Source organism: Heptranchias perlo, chromosome 2, assembly GCF_035084215.1.
Source record: "Heptranchias perlo isolate sHepPer1 chromosome 2, sHepPer1.hap1, whole genome shotgun sequence".
Lineage (NCBI taxonomy): Eukaryota > Metazoa > Chordata > Chondrichthyes > Hexanchiformes > Hexanchidae > Heptranchias > Heptranchias perlo.
In genome coordinates this window covers 157,342,906-157,361,838 of record NC_090326.1, presented here as the reverse complement: position 1 = coordinate 157,361,838, position 18,933 = coordinate 157,342,906, and the positions used below count along the sequence as shown (strand labels likewise).

General features: G+C 46.1%; 1 protein-coding gene across 2 annotated transcripts in view; it reads left to right on the top strand.

The window, feature by feature from the left end:
* The window catches only part of LOC137334569 (centrosome-associated protein 350-like), a 68,368-nt gene that overhangs the window by 26,705 nt on the left and 22,730 nt on the right, over positions 1-18,933 (top strand). For both annotated transcript variants that reach the window (XM_067999350.1, XM_067999341.1), the window contains exons 3-5: positions 13,561-13,708; positions 17,694-17,925; positions 18,080-18,168. In XM_067999350.1, the coding sequence (XP_067855451.1) occupies positions 13,561-13,708; positions 17,694-17,925; positions 18,080-18,168 (469 nt within the window). The remainder of the gene's footprint in view (positions 1-13,560; positions 13,709-17,693; positions 17,926-18,079; positions 18,169-18,933) is intronic.

The window sequence follows — 18,933 nt, the reverse complement described above, 5'->3', positions numbered from 1 at the left end:
CAAAGGAAGATGGTAGTGGTTGTTGGAGGCCAATCATCTCAGCCCCAGGACGTTGCTGCAGGAATTCCTCAAGGCAGTGTCCTGGGCCCAACCATCTTCAGCTGCTTCATCAATGACCTTCCCTCCTTCATAAGGTCAGAAATGGGGATGTTCACTGATGATTGCAGTGTTCAGTTCCATTCGCAACCCCTCAGATAATGAAGCAGTCCGTGCCCGCATGCAGCAAGACCTGGACAACATCCAGGCTTGGGCTCATAAGTAGCAAGTAACATACGCGCCAGACAAGTGCCAGGCAATGACCATCTCCAACAAGAGAGAGTCTAACCACCTCCCCTTGACATTCAATGGCATTACTATTGCCGAATCCCCCACCATCAACATCCTGGGGGTCACCATTGACCAGAAACTTAACTGGACCAGCCATATAAATACTGTGGCTACAAGACCAGATCAGAGGCTGGGTATTCTGCGGCGAGTGACTCACCTCCTGACTCCCCAAAGCTTTTCCACCATCTACAAGGCACAAGTCAGGAGTGTGATGGAATACTCTCCACTTGCCTGGATGAGTGCAGCTCCAACAATACTCAAGAAGCTCGACACCATCCAGGACAAAGCAGCCCGCTTGATTGGCACCCCATCCACCACCCTAAACATTCACTCCCTTCACCACCAGCGCACAATGGCTGCAGTGTGTCCCATCCACAGGATGCACTGCAGCAACTCGCCAAGGCTTCTTCGACAGCACCTCCCAAACCCGTGACCTCTACCACCTAGAAGGACAAGGACAGCAGGCACATGGGAACAACACCACCTGCACGTTCCCCTCCAAGTCACACAACATCCCCACTTGGAAATATATCGCCGTTCCTTCATCGTCGCTGGGTCAAAATCCTGGAACTCCTTTCCTAGCAGCACTGTGGGAGAACCTTCACCACACAGACTGCAGCGGCTCACCACCACCTTCTCAAGGGAAATTAGGGATGGGCAATAAATGCTGGACTTGCCAGCGACGCCCACATCCCATGAACGAATAAAAAAAAAACCAGGGCACGCACTTAGCTTCAGCAGGACTACTGGGAGCTTTAGCTCAACTGATTTGGCAATATATAGCCCATCACCATGTCCTTTTATTTTACCACTTCTCTATTGGTTATGATGAGGGATGAGTCAACTCATATTCCTAGGTCTTTTTTGACTTTCCCATGACAAGTTCTATCCCTTCCATGGAGTACACAAGGCTCCTACTTAGACATCCATTGCTTTGCACTTATCCATTTGCCACTGATCTGTCTATGTGAAAATCCTAGTGAGTTATAATTGTGAGATCTTCATTCATTGCGTTATCTCCACTCATCCACCCTTCTCCCTAGCAAGTATTAGCAGCGAATGTAACTAGCTTGCGATGATACTATGATTCCAACTTACTTAAGTACATCAGGAACAGTTAAGGTCCGGCATAGATCATTGGAGCCACCCAATCAATATCTCCTTTCATTTCAACCTCGCTTCCTTCTCGTTAACCAGTTACTAATTCACGTCCCTGTCCTACCTGCAGCACCCACTGACCTTAGTCTGAAAAGGAGTCAATTAAGTGGGTACTTTATCAAAGGCTTTTTTGGAAGTCTAGGTAGACTCTGTTGTATGATTTTCTAGCATCAATTTGGAATGTTACCTGCTTAAAAAAGTCTGAGAGTTTGGTATGACTGTCATTTATTGACCTATCATCATGCGGGCACTCTTTCATTTTGCTTTTGATTATTAATTCCATTAGTTTTTCAATTATTGAGGTGCTGATAGTGTGTTTGTAGTTGCCTTTCACCCTTCTTGAATTTGGGAAATACATTTGCCTCTTCCCAGTCTGTTGGAACCTTCCTAGTGTTCACTGACACTTTCAAAATGACATTTCCCAAGTTGGAACTGCATTCCTGTGGCTTCCTAAGATTTTTTTTTCTATCTGTTGATTTGGAGATAAGTTCTTGTTTTTCATAGTTTTGCACCTGTTTTCATTTTGATGGATTTGTTGTTGTGTTCAGACGCTGCTTGCAGTAGCGTGATTAATATACTCAGTCTGTTGGCACAGTTGTTCATATTTGTATGCGTCCAGAGAGTGGTTAGAATGTGGAACTCGCTACCACATGGGAGTGGTTGAGGCGAATAGCATGGATGCAATTAAGGGAAAGCTAGATAAGTCCATGAGGGAGAAAGGAATAGAAGGATATGCTGATAGGGTTAGATGAAGTAGGGTGGGAGGAGGCTCGTGTGGAGCATAAACAGCGGCATGGATCAGTGGGCCGAATGGCCTGTTTCTGTGCTGTAGACTCTATGTCATTCTGTGTATTGCTGCATTTATTGAGGACGTAGTTGTTTTGGTTGCGTTGGTCATGGAGGGGAGGGAAGAGCGCAAGAAGCTAGGCGGGAACATCTGGATTATTTTGTGCTGTGCGCTAGGGTGTTTGTTGGGTTGGATTGTTCTTTGCAGTTCCTTGGGAGGAGTATTACTCTCCACTTTTCCTTTTTGTGTTGGCCTATACCTTCTCCTGAATGAAGCGCTGCCTTCTGGACGGGGTCTGGAGCATCTCCAGAGTTGAGTGGATCCTATGCATCACTCGCTCTGATTGAAAAAGGTCCTACAGATGTTTCCTAGCTCCGTTGGAAGGTAGGGGGTTGGGAGGGGTTCGAACACCAGTGCCCACGACTCAGGCATTTTGATTTCCTTTTCCAAAACACGTGGAATTTAGTTTGTGTTGAAACTTGCACTTTTTCCCACTCTAATTTCCTGATGATGCTGACTCAAGCCGGAGAGCAGTACCACTGGCAACAAATGCCTAAATGGCCATTCTTTCTATGTGTCAGAAGGTTACTCAACTGGATAAAGAGTGGGAATCTTGGCTAATTTCTTTCCCCAACCCTTCCAGCTCAGGAACACTGATCAGCCTGTTGCTACTTTGGCCGTATATGCCAATGTGGGACCTTGTGGCACTGACCTATGCAGACCAACACCAGGTGATTCATTCACCTGGTAAATCCATTGAGGGAGTCCCCTCTGCTGTTAACTTAGAGCCATATCCAGGGATGAGGGACTTCAGTCACATGGATAGACTGGAGAAGAAGAGGTTGTTCTCCTTAGAGCAGAGAAGGTTGAGAGGAGATTTGATAGAGGTGTTCAAAATCATGAGGGGTCTAGACGGAGTAGATAGAGAGAAGCTGTTCCCATTGGCGGAAGGGCGAGAACCAGAAGACACAGATTTAAGGTGACTGGCAAAAGAACCAAAAGCGATATGAGGAAAAACTTTTTTACACAGTGAGTGGTTAGGATCTGGAATGCACTGCCTGAGGGGGTGGTGGAGGCAGATTCAATCCTGGCCTTCAAAAGGGAATTGGATAAGTACTTGAAAGGAAAAAAACTGCAGAGCTACGGGGAAAGGGTGGGGAAGTGCGACTAGCTGGATTGCTCTTTCAGAGAGCTGGCACGAGCTTGAGGGGCTGAATGGCCTCCTTCTGTGCTGTAACCTTTCTATGATTCTATATACTGAAGAATGCTTGAAAGACATCACTTCTTGGTGGTTGTGCCTTTCATTGAAGCGGGAGGTCAAGCAAGGATTTAAAAAAAAATTCAAGAAAGCTGTCATCAAACCTTTATATCAAAAGCTCCTCCTCCCACCAACCACATTTATTCCCCGAATCTACTTTGTTCTCGGTTGGGAGAACAGGCTGGCTGAGCCCACGGCTGTCTCCATAGATACCAGCAGCGCTGCTCCTCAGTTAACCCATGTTTTAACGAGATAAGGAGGAGTGTATATAATATTAAACTGATTGATCTCATTTCGAGGTGGTCGGACACAGAGCTTTTACGTTTGTGATTCTCATCGCTACCCTTGCGCTCCATTCCAAGTATCAGCTTCGTCGTACTTATGTTCTTATGTCACCCACATTCCCAAGAAACTTTTGTTCTTGGGAATGTGGATGACATAAGAACATAAGTAAAAGGAGCAGGAGCAGGCCATACGGCCCCTCGAGCCTGCTTGACCATTCATAGAATCATAGAATCATAGAAGTTACAACATGGAAACAGGCCCTTCGGCCCAACATGTCCATGTCGCCCAGTTTATACCACTAAGCTAGTCCCAATTGCCTGCACTTGGCCCATATCCCTCTATACCCATCTTACCCATGTAACTGTCCAAATGCTTTTGTTGTGGGAAAAAATCACCACTCGGAGTCAGACTTAAAGATTCAACATGCAGTTTATTTGGACAAAGCTTTGGGAGAAGACTGGACACTCCGCAGCACCGCAGCTAACTTCTCAATCCACGCTAACACTTTTTAAAAGACAAAATTGTACCCGCCTCTACTACTGCCTCTGGCAGCTCGTTCCAGACACTCACCACCCTTTGAGTGAAAAAATTGCCCCTCTGGACCCTTTTGTATCTCCCCTCTCACCTTAAATCTATGCCCCCTCGTTATAGACTCCCCTACCTTTGGGAAAAGATTTTGACTGTCGACCTTATCTATGCCCCTCATTATTTTATAGACTTCTATAAGATCACCCCTTAACCTCCTACTCTCCAGGGAAAAAAGTCCCAGTCTGTCTAACCTCTCCCTGTAAGTCAAACCATCAAGTCCCGGTAGCATCCTAGTAAATCTTTTCTGCACTCTTTCTAGTTTAATAATATCCTTTCTATAATAGAGTGACCAGAACTGTACACAGTACTCCAAGTGTGGCCTCACCAATGCCCTGTACAACTTCAACAAGACATCCCAACTCCTGCATTCAGTGTTCTGACCAATGAAACCAAGCATGCCGAATGCCTTCTTCACCACCCTATCCACCTGTGACTCCACTTTCAAGGAGCTATGAATCTGTACTCCTAGATCTCTTTGTTCTATAACTCTCCCCAACGCCCTACCATTAACGGAGTAGGTCCTGGCCCGATTCGATCTACCAAAATGCATCACCTCACATTTATCTAAATTAAACTCCATCTGCCATTCATCGGCCCACTGGCCCAATTTATCAAGATCCCGTTGCAATCCCAGATAACCTTCTTCCCTGTCCACAATGCCACCAATCTTGGTGTCATCTGCAAACTTACTAACCATGCCTCCTAAATTCTCATCCAAATCATTAATATAAATAACAAATAACAGCGAACCCAGCACCGATCCCTGAGGCACACCGCTGGACACAGGCATCCAGTTTGAAAAACAACCCTCCACAACCACCCTCTGTCTTCTGTCGTCAAGCCAATTTTGTATCCAATTGGCTACCTCACCTTGGATCCCATGAGATTTAACCTTATGTAACAACCTACCATGCGGTACCTTGTCAAATGCTTTGCTGAAGTCCATGTAGACCACGTCTACTGCACAGCCCTCATCTATCTTCTTGGTTACCCCTTCAAAAATCAATTTCCTCCCTAACCTCCCATAACGTCCTGGGATACATTTCATCAGGTCCCGGAGATTTATCTACCTTGATGCGCGTTAAGACTTCCAGCACCTCCCTCTCTGTAATATGTACACTCCTCAAGACATCACTATTTATTTCCCCAAGTTCCCTAACATCCATGCCTTTCTCAACCGTAAATACCGATGTGAAATATTCATTCAGGATCTCACCCATCTCTTGTGGTTCCGCACATAGATGACCTTGTTGATCCTTAAGAGGCCCTACTCTCTCCCTAGTTACCCTTTTGCCCTTTATGTATTTGTAGAAGCTCTTTGGATTCACCTTTGCCTGATCTGCCAAAGCAATCTCATATCCCCTTTTTGCCCTCCTTATTTCTCTCTTAACTCTACTCCGGCAATCTCTATACTCTTCAAGGGATCCACTTGATCTCAGCTGCCTATGCATGTCATATGCCTCCTTCTTCTTTTTGACTAGTGCCTCAATCTCCCGAGTCATCCAAGGTTCCCTACTTCTACCAGCCTTGCCCTTCACTTTATAAGGAATGTGCTTACCCTGAACCCTGGTTAACACACTTTTGAAAGCCTCCCACTTACCAGACGTCCCTTTGCCTGCCAACAGACTCTCCCAATCAACTTCTGAAAGTTCCTGTCTAATACCATCAAAATTGGCCTTTCCCCAATTTAGAATTTTAACTTTTGGGCCAGACCTATCCTTCTCCATAGCTATCTTAAAACTAATGGAATTATGATCACTTGTCCCAAAGTGATCCCTCACCAACACTTCTGTCACCTGCCCTTCCTTATTTCCCAAGAGGAGGTCAAGTTTTGCCCCCTCTCTAGTCGGGCCATCAATAAGATCATGGCTGATCTTCGGCCTCGACTCCACTTTCCCGCCCGATCCCCATATCCCTTGATTCCCTTAGAGTCCAAAAATCTGTCGATCTCAGTCTTGAATATACTCAACGACTGAGCACCCACAGCCTTGTGGGGTAGAGAATTCCAAGGATTCACAACCCTCTGAGTGAAGGAATTTTTCCTTATCTTGGTCCTAAATGGCCGACCCCTTATCTTGAGATTGTGACCTGTAGTTCTAGACTCTCCAGCCTCTCAGCATGTACCCTGTCAAGCCCTCTAAGAATTTTATATGTTTCAATGAGGTACATTCTTTATTCTTTATTCTCTTTATCCTTATTCACTGTCTCCTATATCCCAACCAATTACTGACCCATGTCACAAAGTTACTTATTTTTGCTACTAATGTTTGTGAGTAACCCCATCAAATGTCTCTGAAGCTCCAAATAGACAACATCCATCGACGTTAGTGACCTCCTCAAAACATCTGTGGTCAGTTTATTTCTCATCCTTTCGAAGTTTGCCTTGCTTAAATTTAAAACCTTGGTTTGTGACTCCCTTTTCCCTCTCAGTTCAAATATCAAATTCAATCATAATTATATGACCATAAGAGATAGGAGCAGGAGTAGGCCATTCGGCCTCTCGAGCCTGCTCCGCCATTTAATGAGATCACGGCTGATCTGATTTTTACCTCAACTCCACTTTCCCGCCCTTTTCCCATATCCTTTGACTCCCTTGCTGATCAAAAATTTGTCTAACTCAGCCTTGAATGTATTCAATGACTCAGCCTCCACCGCTTTTTGGGATAAAGAATTCCAAAAATTCACGACCCTCTGGGAGAAGAAATTCCTCCTCATTTGCGTCTTAAACGGGCGACCCCTTATTCTGAGACTGTGCCCCCTAGTTTTAGATTCCCCCATGAGGGGTGACATCCTCTCAGCATCTACCCTATCGAGGTCCCCTCAGAATCTTGTACGTTTCAATAAGAATCTTTCAATATGAATCTTGTATGTTTCAGTATTTGCAAGATGTTCCCTTACCAACAAGTTGTTAACTAATCCTTGTTTGTTACTTATCACTAAATCTAGTGAGGTCTGTTCCCCTGTCGGTTATAAAACATATTGGGGTTAGAAATTCTTCTGGATCTGTTCTTTGGTCCAGAATCCACGCTGCACAGGCAGCGTGGGCCCCATCCGGGAGGCCTGAGGTAGGCCTCAACCTCATTTCAATAATTTAGGCGAGTTTCCATGGGCAGCTCGCCTATTTGAAGACATGAATATCGGGCCGATTGCCTCAACTCCATTGGACTTCCACCCTGTTCTTTCCTATGTCATTGGTTGCAACACGGATCACAACAACTGGTTCTCCCCCCTCACTTTCCAAGTTCCTTTCCAGCCACTGCGAGGTATCCCTTACCGGGTGGGAGCACACCTCGCTGGACCACCTTTTATTTGTAAAAAAAACCCAATTACTTGCATTAATACAGCACCTTCAGTGTAGAAAAACGTCCCATGATGTCTGTTCTGAGACTATTGTGGATCAAAACAAGCTGGGCCATTTTCTGGGAGTGAACCTGTTTTTTAATCTCGGAAGTAACGTGATGGTGGGTCGGGGTTTGGGGGGGAAGAGATGGAGCCAAAAACATGATGCATCATAGACAAAAATGATTAATTTCTGTCATAAAATGATTTCTGCATTGCCTCTGATCACTGTGTGTTGTTGCCGTAAATGTTTCGGAATATTCCGTCCAATTTATTTGTGTCATTGTTGTAAGCTTTCTGGAAAATTGCCCCGGTCACTGTGTGTTGGTGCCGTAAATGTTCTAGAAGATTCCCTCTGGTCACTGTGTGTTGTTGATATTGAGGAAGATTCCCTCTGGTCACTGTGTGTTGTCGATGTTGAGGAAGATTCTCTCTGGTCACTGTGGGTCGATGTTGAGGAAGATTCTCTCTGGTCACTGTTGTTGTTGAGGAAGATTCCCACTGGTCACTGTGTGTTGTTGATGTTGAGGAAGATTCCCTCTGGTCACTGTGTGTTGTTGATGTTGAGGAAGATTCCCTCTGGTCACTGTGTGTTGTTGATGTTGAGGAAGATTCCCTCTGGTCACTGTGTGTTGTTGATGTTGAGGAAGATTCCCTCTGGTCACTGTGTGTTGTCGATGTTGAGGAAGATTCTCTCTGGTCACTGTGGGTCGGTGTTGAGGAAGATTCCCACTGGTCACTGTGTGTTGTTGATGTTGAGGAAGATTCTCTCTGGTCACTGTGTTGTTGTTGATGTTGAGGAAGATTCTCTCTGGTCACTGTGGGTCGGTGTTGAGGAAGAATCTCTCTGGTCACTGTTGTTGTTGATGTTGAGGAAGATTCTCTCTGGTCACTGTGTGTTGTCGATGTTGAGGAAGAATCTCTCTGGTCACTGTTGTTGTTGAGGAGGATTCCCTCTGGTCACTGTGTGTTGTCAATGTTGAGGAAGATTCTCTCTGGTCACTGTGTTGTTGATGTTGAGGAAGATTCTCTCTGGTCACTGTGTGTTGTCGATGTTGAGGAAGAATCTCTCTGGTCACTGTGTTGTTGTTGAGGAGGATTCCCTCTGGTCACTGTGTGTTGTCGATGTTGAGGAAGATTCTCTCTGGTCACTGTGTGTTGTCGGTGTTGAGGAAGATTCTCTCTGGTCACTGTGTGTTGTCGGTGTTGAGGAAGATTCCCTCTGGTCACTGTGGGTCGGTGTTGAGGAAGATTCCCTCTGGTCACTGTGTGTTGTTGATGTTGATGAAGATTCTCTCTGGTCACTGTGGGTCGGTGTTGAGGAAGATTCCCTCTGGTCACTGTGGGTCGGTGTTGAGGAAGATTCCCTCTGGTCACTGTGTGTTGTTGATGTTGAGGAAGATTCCCTCTGGTCACTGTGTGTTGTTGATGTTGAGGAAGATTCCCTCTGGTCACTGTGTGTTGTCAATGTTGAGGAAGATTCTCTCTGGTCACTGTGTTGTCGGTGTTGAGGAAGATTCTCTCTGGTCACTGTGTGTTGTCGGTGTTGAGGAAGATTCTCTCTGGTCACTGTGTGTTGTTGTTGAGGAAGATTCCCTCTGGTCACTGTGTGTTGTTGTTGAGGAAGATTCCCTCTGGTCACTGTGTGTTGTCGATGTTGAGGAAGATTCTCTCTGGTCACTGTGTGTTTTTGTTGAGGAAGATTTCCTCTGGTCACTGTGTTGTTGATGTTGATGAAGATTCTCTCTGGTCACTGTGTGTTGTTGTTGAGGAAGATTCTCTCTGGTCACTGTGTGTTGTCGATGTTGAGGAAGATTCTCTCTGGTCACTGTGTGTTGTCGATGTTGAGGAAGATTTCCTCTGGTCACTGTGTGTTGTTGATGTTGATGAAGATTCTCTCTGGTCACTGTGGGTCGGTGTTGAGGAAGATTCTCTCTGGTCACTGTGTGTTGTTATAGAGGTTCAGGAAGAATGTTTCCTGCAAAGTTGGAAACATTTTTTTTACAACTTATTTACGATTACGGGAAGGTGGCAGTGGCCAGGTTCATGGCACCGTGGCTGGCTCTGCTGCACAGGAGGGCAGGAAAAAGAGTGGCAGAGCTATAGTGATAGGGGACTCGATTGTAAGGGGAATAGACAGGCGTTTCTGCGGACGCAACCGAGACTCCAGGATGGTATGTTGCCTCCCTGGTGCAAGGGTCAAGGATGTCTCGGAGCGGCTGCAGGACATTCTGGAGGGGGAGGGTGAACAGCCAGTTGTCGTGGTGCATATAGGCACCAACGATATAGGTAAAAAACAGGATGAGGTCCTACAAGCTGAATTTAGGGAGTTAGGAGTTAAACTAAAGAGTAGGACCTCAAAGGTAGTAATCTCAGGATTGCTACCAGTGCCACGGGTTAGTCAGAGTAGGAATGACAGGATAGCTAAGATGAATACGTGGCTTGAGAGATGGTGCAAGCTGGAGGGATTCAAATTCCTGGGCCATTGGAACCGGTTCTGGGGGAGGTGGGACCAGTACAAATTGGACGGTCTGCATCTGGGCAGGACTGGAACCAATGTCCTAGGGGGAGTGTTTGCCAGTGCTGTTGGGGAGGGTTTAAACTAATGTGGCAGGGGGATGGGCACCGATGCAGGAAGTCAGTGGGAAATAAAGTGGTGACAGAAACAAAAGGCAGTAAGGGAGAGTGTACAGAACATGACCGGACAGATGGTCTGAGAAAGCAGGGCAGAGACCAAGGGAAGTCTAGATTAAACTGCATTTATTTCAATGCAAGAAGTCTGATGGGCAAGGCAGATGAACTCAGGGCATGGATGGGTACATGGGACTGGGATGTTATAGCTATTACTGAAACATGGCTAAGGGAGGGGCAGGACTGGCAGCTCAATGTTCCAGGGTACAGATGCTATAGGAAAGATAGAGCAGGAGGTAAGAGAGGAGGGGGAGTTGCGTTCTTGATTAGGGAGAACATCACGGCAGTAGTGAGAGGGGATATATCCGAGGGTTCGCCCACTGAGTCCATATGGGTAGAACTGAAAAATAAGAAGGGAGAGATCACTTTGATAGGATTGTACTACAGACCCCCAAATAGTCAACGGGAAATTGAGGAGCAAATATGTAAGGAGATTACAGACAGCTGCAAGAAAAATAGGGTGGTAATAGTCGGGGACTTTAACTTTCCCAACATTGACTGGGACAGCCATAGCATTAGGGGCTTGGATGGAGAGAAATTTGTTGAGTGTATTCAGGAGGAATTTCTCATTCAGTATGTGGATGGCCCGACTAGAGAGGGGGCAAAACTTGACCTCCTCTTGGGAAATAAGGAAGGGCAGGTGACAGAAGTGTTAGTGAGGGATCACTTTGGGACCAGTGATCATAATTCCATTAGTTTTAAGATAGCTATGGAGAAGGATAGGTCTGGCCCAAAAGTTAAAATTCTAAATTGGGGAAAGGCCAATTTTGATGGTATTAGACAGGAACTTTCAGAAGTTGATTGGGAGAGTCTGTTGGCAGGCAAAGGGACGTCTGGTAAGTGGGAGGCTTTCAAAAGTGTGTTAACCAGGGTTCAGGGTAAGCACATTCCTTATAAAGTGAAGGGCAAGGCTGGTAGAAGTAGGGAACCTTGGATGACTCGGGAGATTGAGGCACTAGTCAAAAAGAAGAAGGAGGCATATGACATGCATAGGCAGTTGGGATCAAGTGGATCCCTTGAAGAGTATAGAGATTGCCGGAGTAGAGTTAAGAGAGAAATCAGGAGGGCAAAAAGGGGATATGAGATTGCTTTGGCAGATCAGGCAAAGGTGAATCCAAAGAGCTTCTACAAATACATAAAGGGCAAAAGGGTAACTAGGGAGAGAGTAGGGCCTCTTAAGGATCAACAAGGTCATCTATGTGCGGAACCACAAGAGATGGGTGAGATCCTGAATGAATATTTCACATCGGTATTTACGGTTGAGAAAGGCATGGATGTTAGGGAACATGGGGAAATAAATAGTGATGTCTTGAGGAGTGTACATATTACAGAGAGGGAGGTGCTGGAAGTCTTAACGCGCATCAAGGTAGATAAATCTCCGGGACCTGATGAAATGTATCCCAGGACGTTGTGGGAGGTTCGGGAGGAAATTGCGGGTCCCCTAGCAGAGATATTTGAATCATCCACCGCTACAGGTGAGGTGCCTGAAGATTGGAGGGTAGCAAATGTTGTGCCTTTGTTTAAGAAGGGCGGCAGGGAAAAGCCTGGGAATTACAGACCAGTGAGCCTGACATCTGTAGTGGGTAAGTTGTTAGAGGGTATTCTGAGGGACAGGATCTACAGGCATTTGGAGAGGCAGGGACTAATTAGGAACAGTCAGCATGGTTTTGTGAGAGGAAAATCATGTCTCACGAATTTGATTGAGTTTTTTGAAGGGGTAACCAAGAAGATAGATGAGGGCTGTGCAGTAGACGTGGTCTACATGGACTTCAGCAAAGCATTTGACAAGGTACCGCATGGTAGGTTGTTACATAAGGTTAAATCTCATGGGATCCAAGGTGAGGTAGCCAATTGGATACAAAATTGGCTTGACGACAGAAGACAGAGGGTGGTTGTGGAGGGTTGTTTTTCAAACTGGATGCCTGTGTCCAGCGGTGTGCCTCAGGGATCGGTGCTGGGTCCGCTGTTATTTGTTATTTATATTAATGATTTGGATGAGAATTTAGGAGGCATGGTTAGTAAGTTTGCAGATGACACCAAGATTGGTGGCATTGTGGACAGTGAAGAAGGTTATCTAGGATTGCAACGGGATCTTGATAAATTGGGCCAGTGGGCCGATGAATGGCAGATGGAGTTTAATTTAGATAAATGTGAGGTGATGCATTTTGGTAGATCGAATCGGGCCAGGACCTACTCCGTTAATGGTAGGGCGTTGGGGAGAGTTATAGAACAAAGAGATCTAGGAGTACAGGTTCATAGCTCCTTGAAAGTGGAGTCACAGGTGGATAGGGTGGTGAAGAAGGCATTCAGCATGCTTGGTTTCATTGGTCAGAACATTGAATGCAGGAGTTGGGATGTCTTGTTGAAGTTGTACAGGGCATTGGTGAGGCCACACTTGGAGTACTGTGTACAGTTCTGGTCACCCTATTATAGAAAGGATATTATTAAACTAGAAAGAGTGCAGAAAAGATTTACTAGGATGCTACCGGGACTTGATGGTTTGACTTACAGGGAGAGGTTAGACAGACTGGGACATTTTTCCCTGGAGAGTAGGAGGTTAAGGGGTGATCTTATAGAAGTCTATAAAATAATGAGGGGCATAGATAAGGTCGATAGTCAAAATCTTTTCCCAAAGGTAGGGGAGTCTATAACGAGGGGGCACAGATTTAAGGTGAGAGGGGAGAGATACAAAAGGATCCAGAGGGGCAATTTTTTCACTCAAAGGGTGGTGAGTGTCTGGAACGAGCTGCCAGAGGCAGTAGTAGAGGCGGGTACAATTTTGTCTTTTAAAAAGCATTTGGACAGTTACATGGGGAAGATGGGTATCGAGGGATATGGGCCAAGTGCAGGCAATTGGGACTAGCTTAGTGGTATAAACTGGGCGACATGGACATGTTGGGCCGAAGGGCCTGTTTCCATGTTGTAACTTCTATGATTCTATGATTTCACTAGAACTATCGCAGATAAGAAGTCCTCCTGCTTTGTTTACGATGTTGCTAACACACAGCGACCGAGGAAATCTTACTCTGATTTACCAACTTTGAATTTACCAGACTTAAGCTTTCGTTACGGTGCATGCAAAAAATATTTGATTGTATAAAGTAATTGATAACTTTTTCCTTTCCAGGTTAGAGCGAACCATCAAAGCCCAGCAACTGGAGATCCATCGCCTTCTGAGCATGTCACGGACACACTGCAATCAGTCCGCAGCCAGCACTCAAACCAACTCCAGCGGCCGCAGCAGCCCTTCTTCGTGTGTCCAGTCCGTCATACAGGTAGGAAACCCCCAGCCTCGCCCCAACTGAGGACTGATGCTTGCCAATCTGGGACTTACCCCCTGCCTTAACAAAAAGTTGATTGGCGTGTGATCGAGGGTTGAAGGCTGAGTGAACAGAGTAAGACATCTGAATGTCCTTTACACCTGTTCTCACAGCACTGACTTTTAAACTTGGGATGTGGGCGTCGCTGGCAAGGCCGGCATTTATTGCCCATCCCCGGTTGCCCTGAGAAGGTGGTGGCGGTGGCGGTGGGCCTCCTCTCGAACCGCTGCAGTCCATCTAGTTTATTCTTTGTAATGGTTTGACACAACTGAGTGGCTTGCTAGGCCACTTTGGAGGGCTGTTAAGAGAGTCAATCACGTTGGTATGGGACTGGAATCAGACCGGGTAAGGACGGCGGGCTTCGTTCCCTAAAGGACATTAGTGAACCAGTTACGACAATTCGATAGCTTCACGGTTCACTTTTTTTACTGATACCAGCTTTTTATTTCCAGATTTTGTTTTAAACTGAATTCAAATTCTCAAACTCATAGGGACATAGGAATTGCTAGACGAGAAAAAAAACCAAAGTCCATCTAGTTCGCCTTCTACCATCCTGATAGTCGCATAGTACAACAATAATAGAATTGTTGACTAACCTTGGCAATCAATCTCTATCAATTAGTCTACTACAGACCGAGACATGCCTCGAGGAAAACCCCAGTGGTCGAGAACTTTGGGAACCATAGGTCCAAAGTCACCTTTTTCCTCTGCAGCATGTTACACTCACCACACGTCATGCCTCAAATTACTATGGCGGGATTTGAACTCGCGCTCTTTTTATTATTAGTCCAGTAACGTGACCACTACGCTCCCGTACCCATGAGGTAAATGAGATGACATTGTTGTGTCGGGATAATGAGCCCCATCTAAAGAGGTGTGCGTGTTTTGTTTTGTTGATAATAGTGTCTTCAGGAGGCAGCATCGCCTGGTGGGAATGTAAATTCCATTGGTGGGCGTGGCTGCCGTTTTATTGGCGGTATGTATGCGGTCAGTATTTCCTGCCCGTGTTGTTTACAGTGACGATGAGGCAGACACCACTGCAGATCTCATTTAAAATTTGTTCTGGTTCATCTATGACGCACATCTCTCGCTGTTGTTGTGTCAGGCTGGTTGGTGTCAGTGTTGAAATGTATGGGCGAGTACATGCCGATCTCAGGAACAGTCCGTTTGGAAATGGTTACCGCCATCTGGGATCAAAGTTAGGAATATCACCCGCACCGGAAGGGTGAGGCAGAGCAACAGCTGCCGACGGGAGCACACTCTGCTCCTCCTAGCACGCCGACATTTAAATGGTAACTCTGCCTCCTGGCCTCTGACCACAATGAGTGACCTGCAGTTGGACTTGTTGGTAGATTAGTAGAAGCGAAAATATTGGATTTGTTCAAGAAGCGGACGCCACGATGGAGGTTCTTTCCCACGTAAATTAACCGAGAGAGACCAAATGGTCCGCCCCATCAGTATCTATGTGCTCAGTACTTCCTGCCCATGTTGTTAACAGTGTCGATGAGGCAGACACCACTGCAGATCTCTATAACTTAAGACATGCAGAGACCAGAGGGAATCTTTACTCCTCTTTTATCATTGCTGTGTTACATGGAGGATGGGTCATGATAATTATTTCCACCGGTGTGTTACACGGGATAATTCATAGCACAGTGCTGTGGGACACTGGGATACAAACATGGAGCAGAGAACTGCAGGTCTGATCCATTACTGCGTCAAGTACCTGATCTCAACCCTACTTTGCCCGGTGTCACCGAACAGGGAGAAGGGTGATAATAACCCTCAGGCAAAATAGGCAATGAAAGAAAAGAACCTTGCATTTATAAAGTGTCTTTCGACCTCAGGACATCCCAAAGCACTTCAAAGCCAATAAAGTACTTTTGAAGTGTAGTCACTGTTGCAAAGTAGGAAATGTGGCAGCCAATTTGCGCACAGCAAGCTCCCACAAACACTGTTAACAACATGGGCAGGAAATACTGAGCACATAGATACTGATGGGGCAGACCCATTTGGTCTTTCTCCCAATGTGATAATGAGCAGGTAATCTGTTCTGGTGATGTTGGTTGAGGGATAAATATTGGCCAGCTCTTCTTCAAAATAGTGCTATTACATCCACCTGAGAGGGCAGACGGGGCCTTGATTTAACATCTCATCCAAAGGTCGGCACCTCCGGCAATGCAGCACCTCCGACAATGCAGCACTTCCTCAGTACTGCACTGGAGCGTCAGCCTAGATTTTGTGCTCGAGACTCTGGAGTGGGGCTTGAACCCAGAACCGTCTGACTCAGAGGCGAGAGTGCTACCCACTGAGCCACGGCTGTCACCGCTTTGCTTTCGTTAGTTGCCGTTGCTCCTTTGGTTTGTTCTGATACTACTGATCCCCAGACAGGGCTCATGCCTGGGGCTTTATATTAATAACAAATAAGACCTGCTTCACAGGGCACAAACAGCTCTTTAATTGGCGATGGCAGCACGGATTAGGCAGGGGAAGGATTCCAACCAAACTGGCTGTCCCTGATGAGGTGCCAACTTTTTACTTAATACAAGAACCAGTTTTTATTTTTTCACAGCCTCACCCACCTCATTACCAAATAACATGCTAGCTGGAGTAGATGGAAAAAAGCCACCTTTCAGTTGCCTGTGGCGTTAGTCCTTTGCCCCCTCTGATAACGTGTGTGCATGTGCGCCTGTGCATGTCACCCTATCTGGACTTGAGAAGTCAGTGAGGCGTGCTTGTTTGTAGCCTTGCTGCAGAGTCCCCAGCGTGTGTGCGTGTGCGTGAGATGGGTGAGAACAGGGGTAGGAGATCGGCTGTGATCCCTGTCACAGTTGAACACGTAGAAAGGGGTAGAAATTTGTCCTTGGGCGGCAGGGCAAGAAACGGGCGGCATCGCACGGGCCACCTGTTATCCGCTGCACCCGATATTCAGTTGCAGTGAAGTCAGTGGAAGCGAATATCGGGCGGGGCGTATATCGGGCGGGGCGTATGTCGGGCGGTCGATGCCATGCCGCCCGTTTTGCGCTACCCGCCCAGGACGAATTTCTGCACCTTCGTGTCCAGGACCACAAATGACAAATGGCCATTTGGGCAAGGTATTGGAGGCGCTAATGGAACCGTGAGTCAGCCCTCTCGGAAGAGATGGAAATAAAAGGGGCTTTTGAGGACTACGGGCTGGGTGACACTTATGCTACGGATCTGTTCAGACTGTTTTAAACACAACCGCCAAGAGACTTACATATGTACTGTTCTCTATGTGTAAGGTTAAAGGAGGATTGGTTTATAATGGCAGTTTTGGAAAGGATTTTCCTTTAACTTTGCACACAGAGGAGATATACCTCCGAAATCTCTGCGCTCCTCCAATTCTGACCTCTTGCCCCCAATTTCCATCACTCCACCATTGGGCGGCCATGCCATTAGCTGCCCAGGCCTTAAGCTGTGGAATTCTCTCCATAAACCTCTCTACCTCTCTCGCCTCCTTGAAGACGCTCCTTAAAACCTACCTCTTTGACCAAGCTTTTGGTCACCTGTCCTAATATCTCTTTATGTGGCTCAGTGTCAAATTTTGTTTGATAATCACTCCTGTGCAGCGCCTTGGGGCGTTTTACTACGTTAAAGGCGCTACGTAAATGCAAGTTGTTGTTGTTGATCTCTGTGGTATCATCAACTGCAGGGCAGAACCACTTTACCCTGCGGAGACTTGTCACATGGCTACTTTCCTGGCTACAGTGATTGAGCTGTGGTGTCTGCATTCGACTTCTCCCAGTGTTCCACATAATCCTTTCCTATTCAGCAGGACTGTGGAAGGGGTTGGGGTCGGGTGACACCGTAAGAAAAGGTGGTCGTGACAGCGGAGCGTATAAATTTCAATTCGCCTTTAAAATTGCGCGTGTGTTTTTCTCCCCCCACCGCATCCCCCCCCCCCTCCTACTCTATGCAGACAACAGAACCTTTAAGTTGTAAAGAGAAACAGCAGTTTGTGATTCACGAATCTCCCAGGATACCTCACCAACTAGATGAGGAAGTACTGGCCAAACCCGTCACCGCATCACAGAGTGTGGAGTCATCACAGGAGCCGGTCCAAAGGGACAAGTCTACAATGTCCCGAGAGGTCCCAGAGGAGTGTCCCAAGCTCCTTATGCAGAAGAGGTGCGAGGAACAGCTAATGGAAAGTACGTACAAGAAGAGCAATGTTAATGGATGCCCACCGGTCTGTTTTTTATTTAAACAGTTATCATTGGGACTGATTTATTTTTAAAAAGAACGGTGGGAATAAATGAGCAGCCTGTGGCTTCTGTGGCTGATTTTACTCTTACCCCTTTTCAGCACTGCTATTAAATTCCAAACTGACCGACGATTTGGGGGACGCCTGGCAGCAGATTGAACTTCTGCGCGATCGTCTAAGGCAGAGCGAGGTAAACAGCGAGGATGTTTTCTCATTTTTGAACAAACAGTGAAGGGCGGGGGGGTGGGAAGTCCAGGGCAGCACTATGAACAAAAAGCACTCTCCCGATGTCTACACAAAATTTAAAAAAAAGAAAAAAATTAATTGTCACTTGGAAGAACATGGGTTAATAAATGATGTCAACATGGATTTGTTAAAGGCAAATCGCGTTTGACTAACTTGATTTAATTCTTTGATGAAATAACGGAGAGTGTTGATGAGGGTAGTGCGGATGATGTGTATATGGACCTTCAAAAGGCGATTGATAAAGTGCCACGTAATAGACTTGTTAGCAAAATTGAAGCCCGTGGGATTAAAGGCAACATGTATACAAAATTGGCTAAGGGACAGAAAGCAGAGAGTAGTGGTGAACAGTTGTTTTTTAGACTGGAGGGAAGTGTGCAGTGATGTTCCCCAGGGGTCAGTATTAGGACCACTGCTCTTTTTGAAATGTATTAATGACCTGGACTTGGGTATAAAGGGCATAATTTCAAAGTTTGCAGATGACACAAAGCTTGGAAATGTAGTAAACAGTGTGAAGGATGGTATCAGACTTCAAGAGGACATAGACAGACTGGTGAAATGGGCAGACACATGGCAACTGAAAACGCAGAGAAGTGTGAAGTGATATATTTTGGAAGGAAAAATGAGGAGAGGCAAAATAAACTAAATGGTACAATTTTAAAGGGGGTGCAGGAACCGAGAGACCTGAGGGTTTCACATACACAAATCTTTA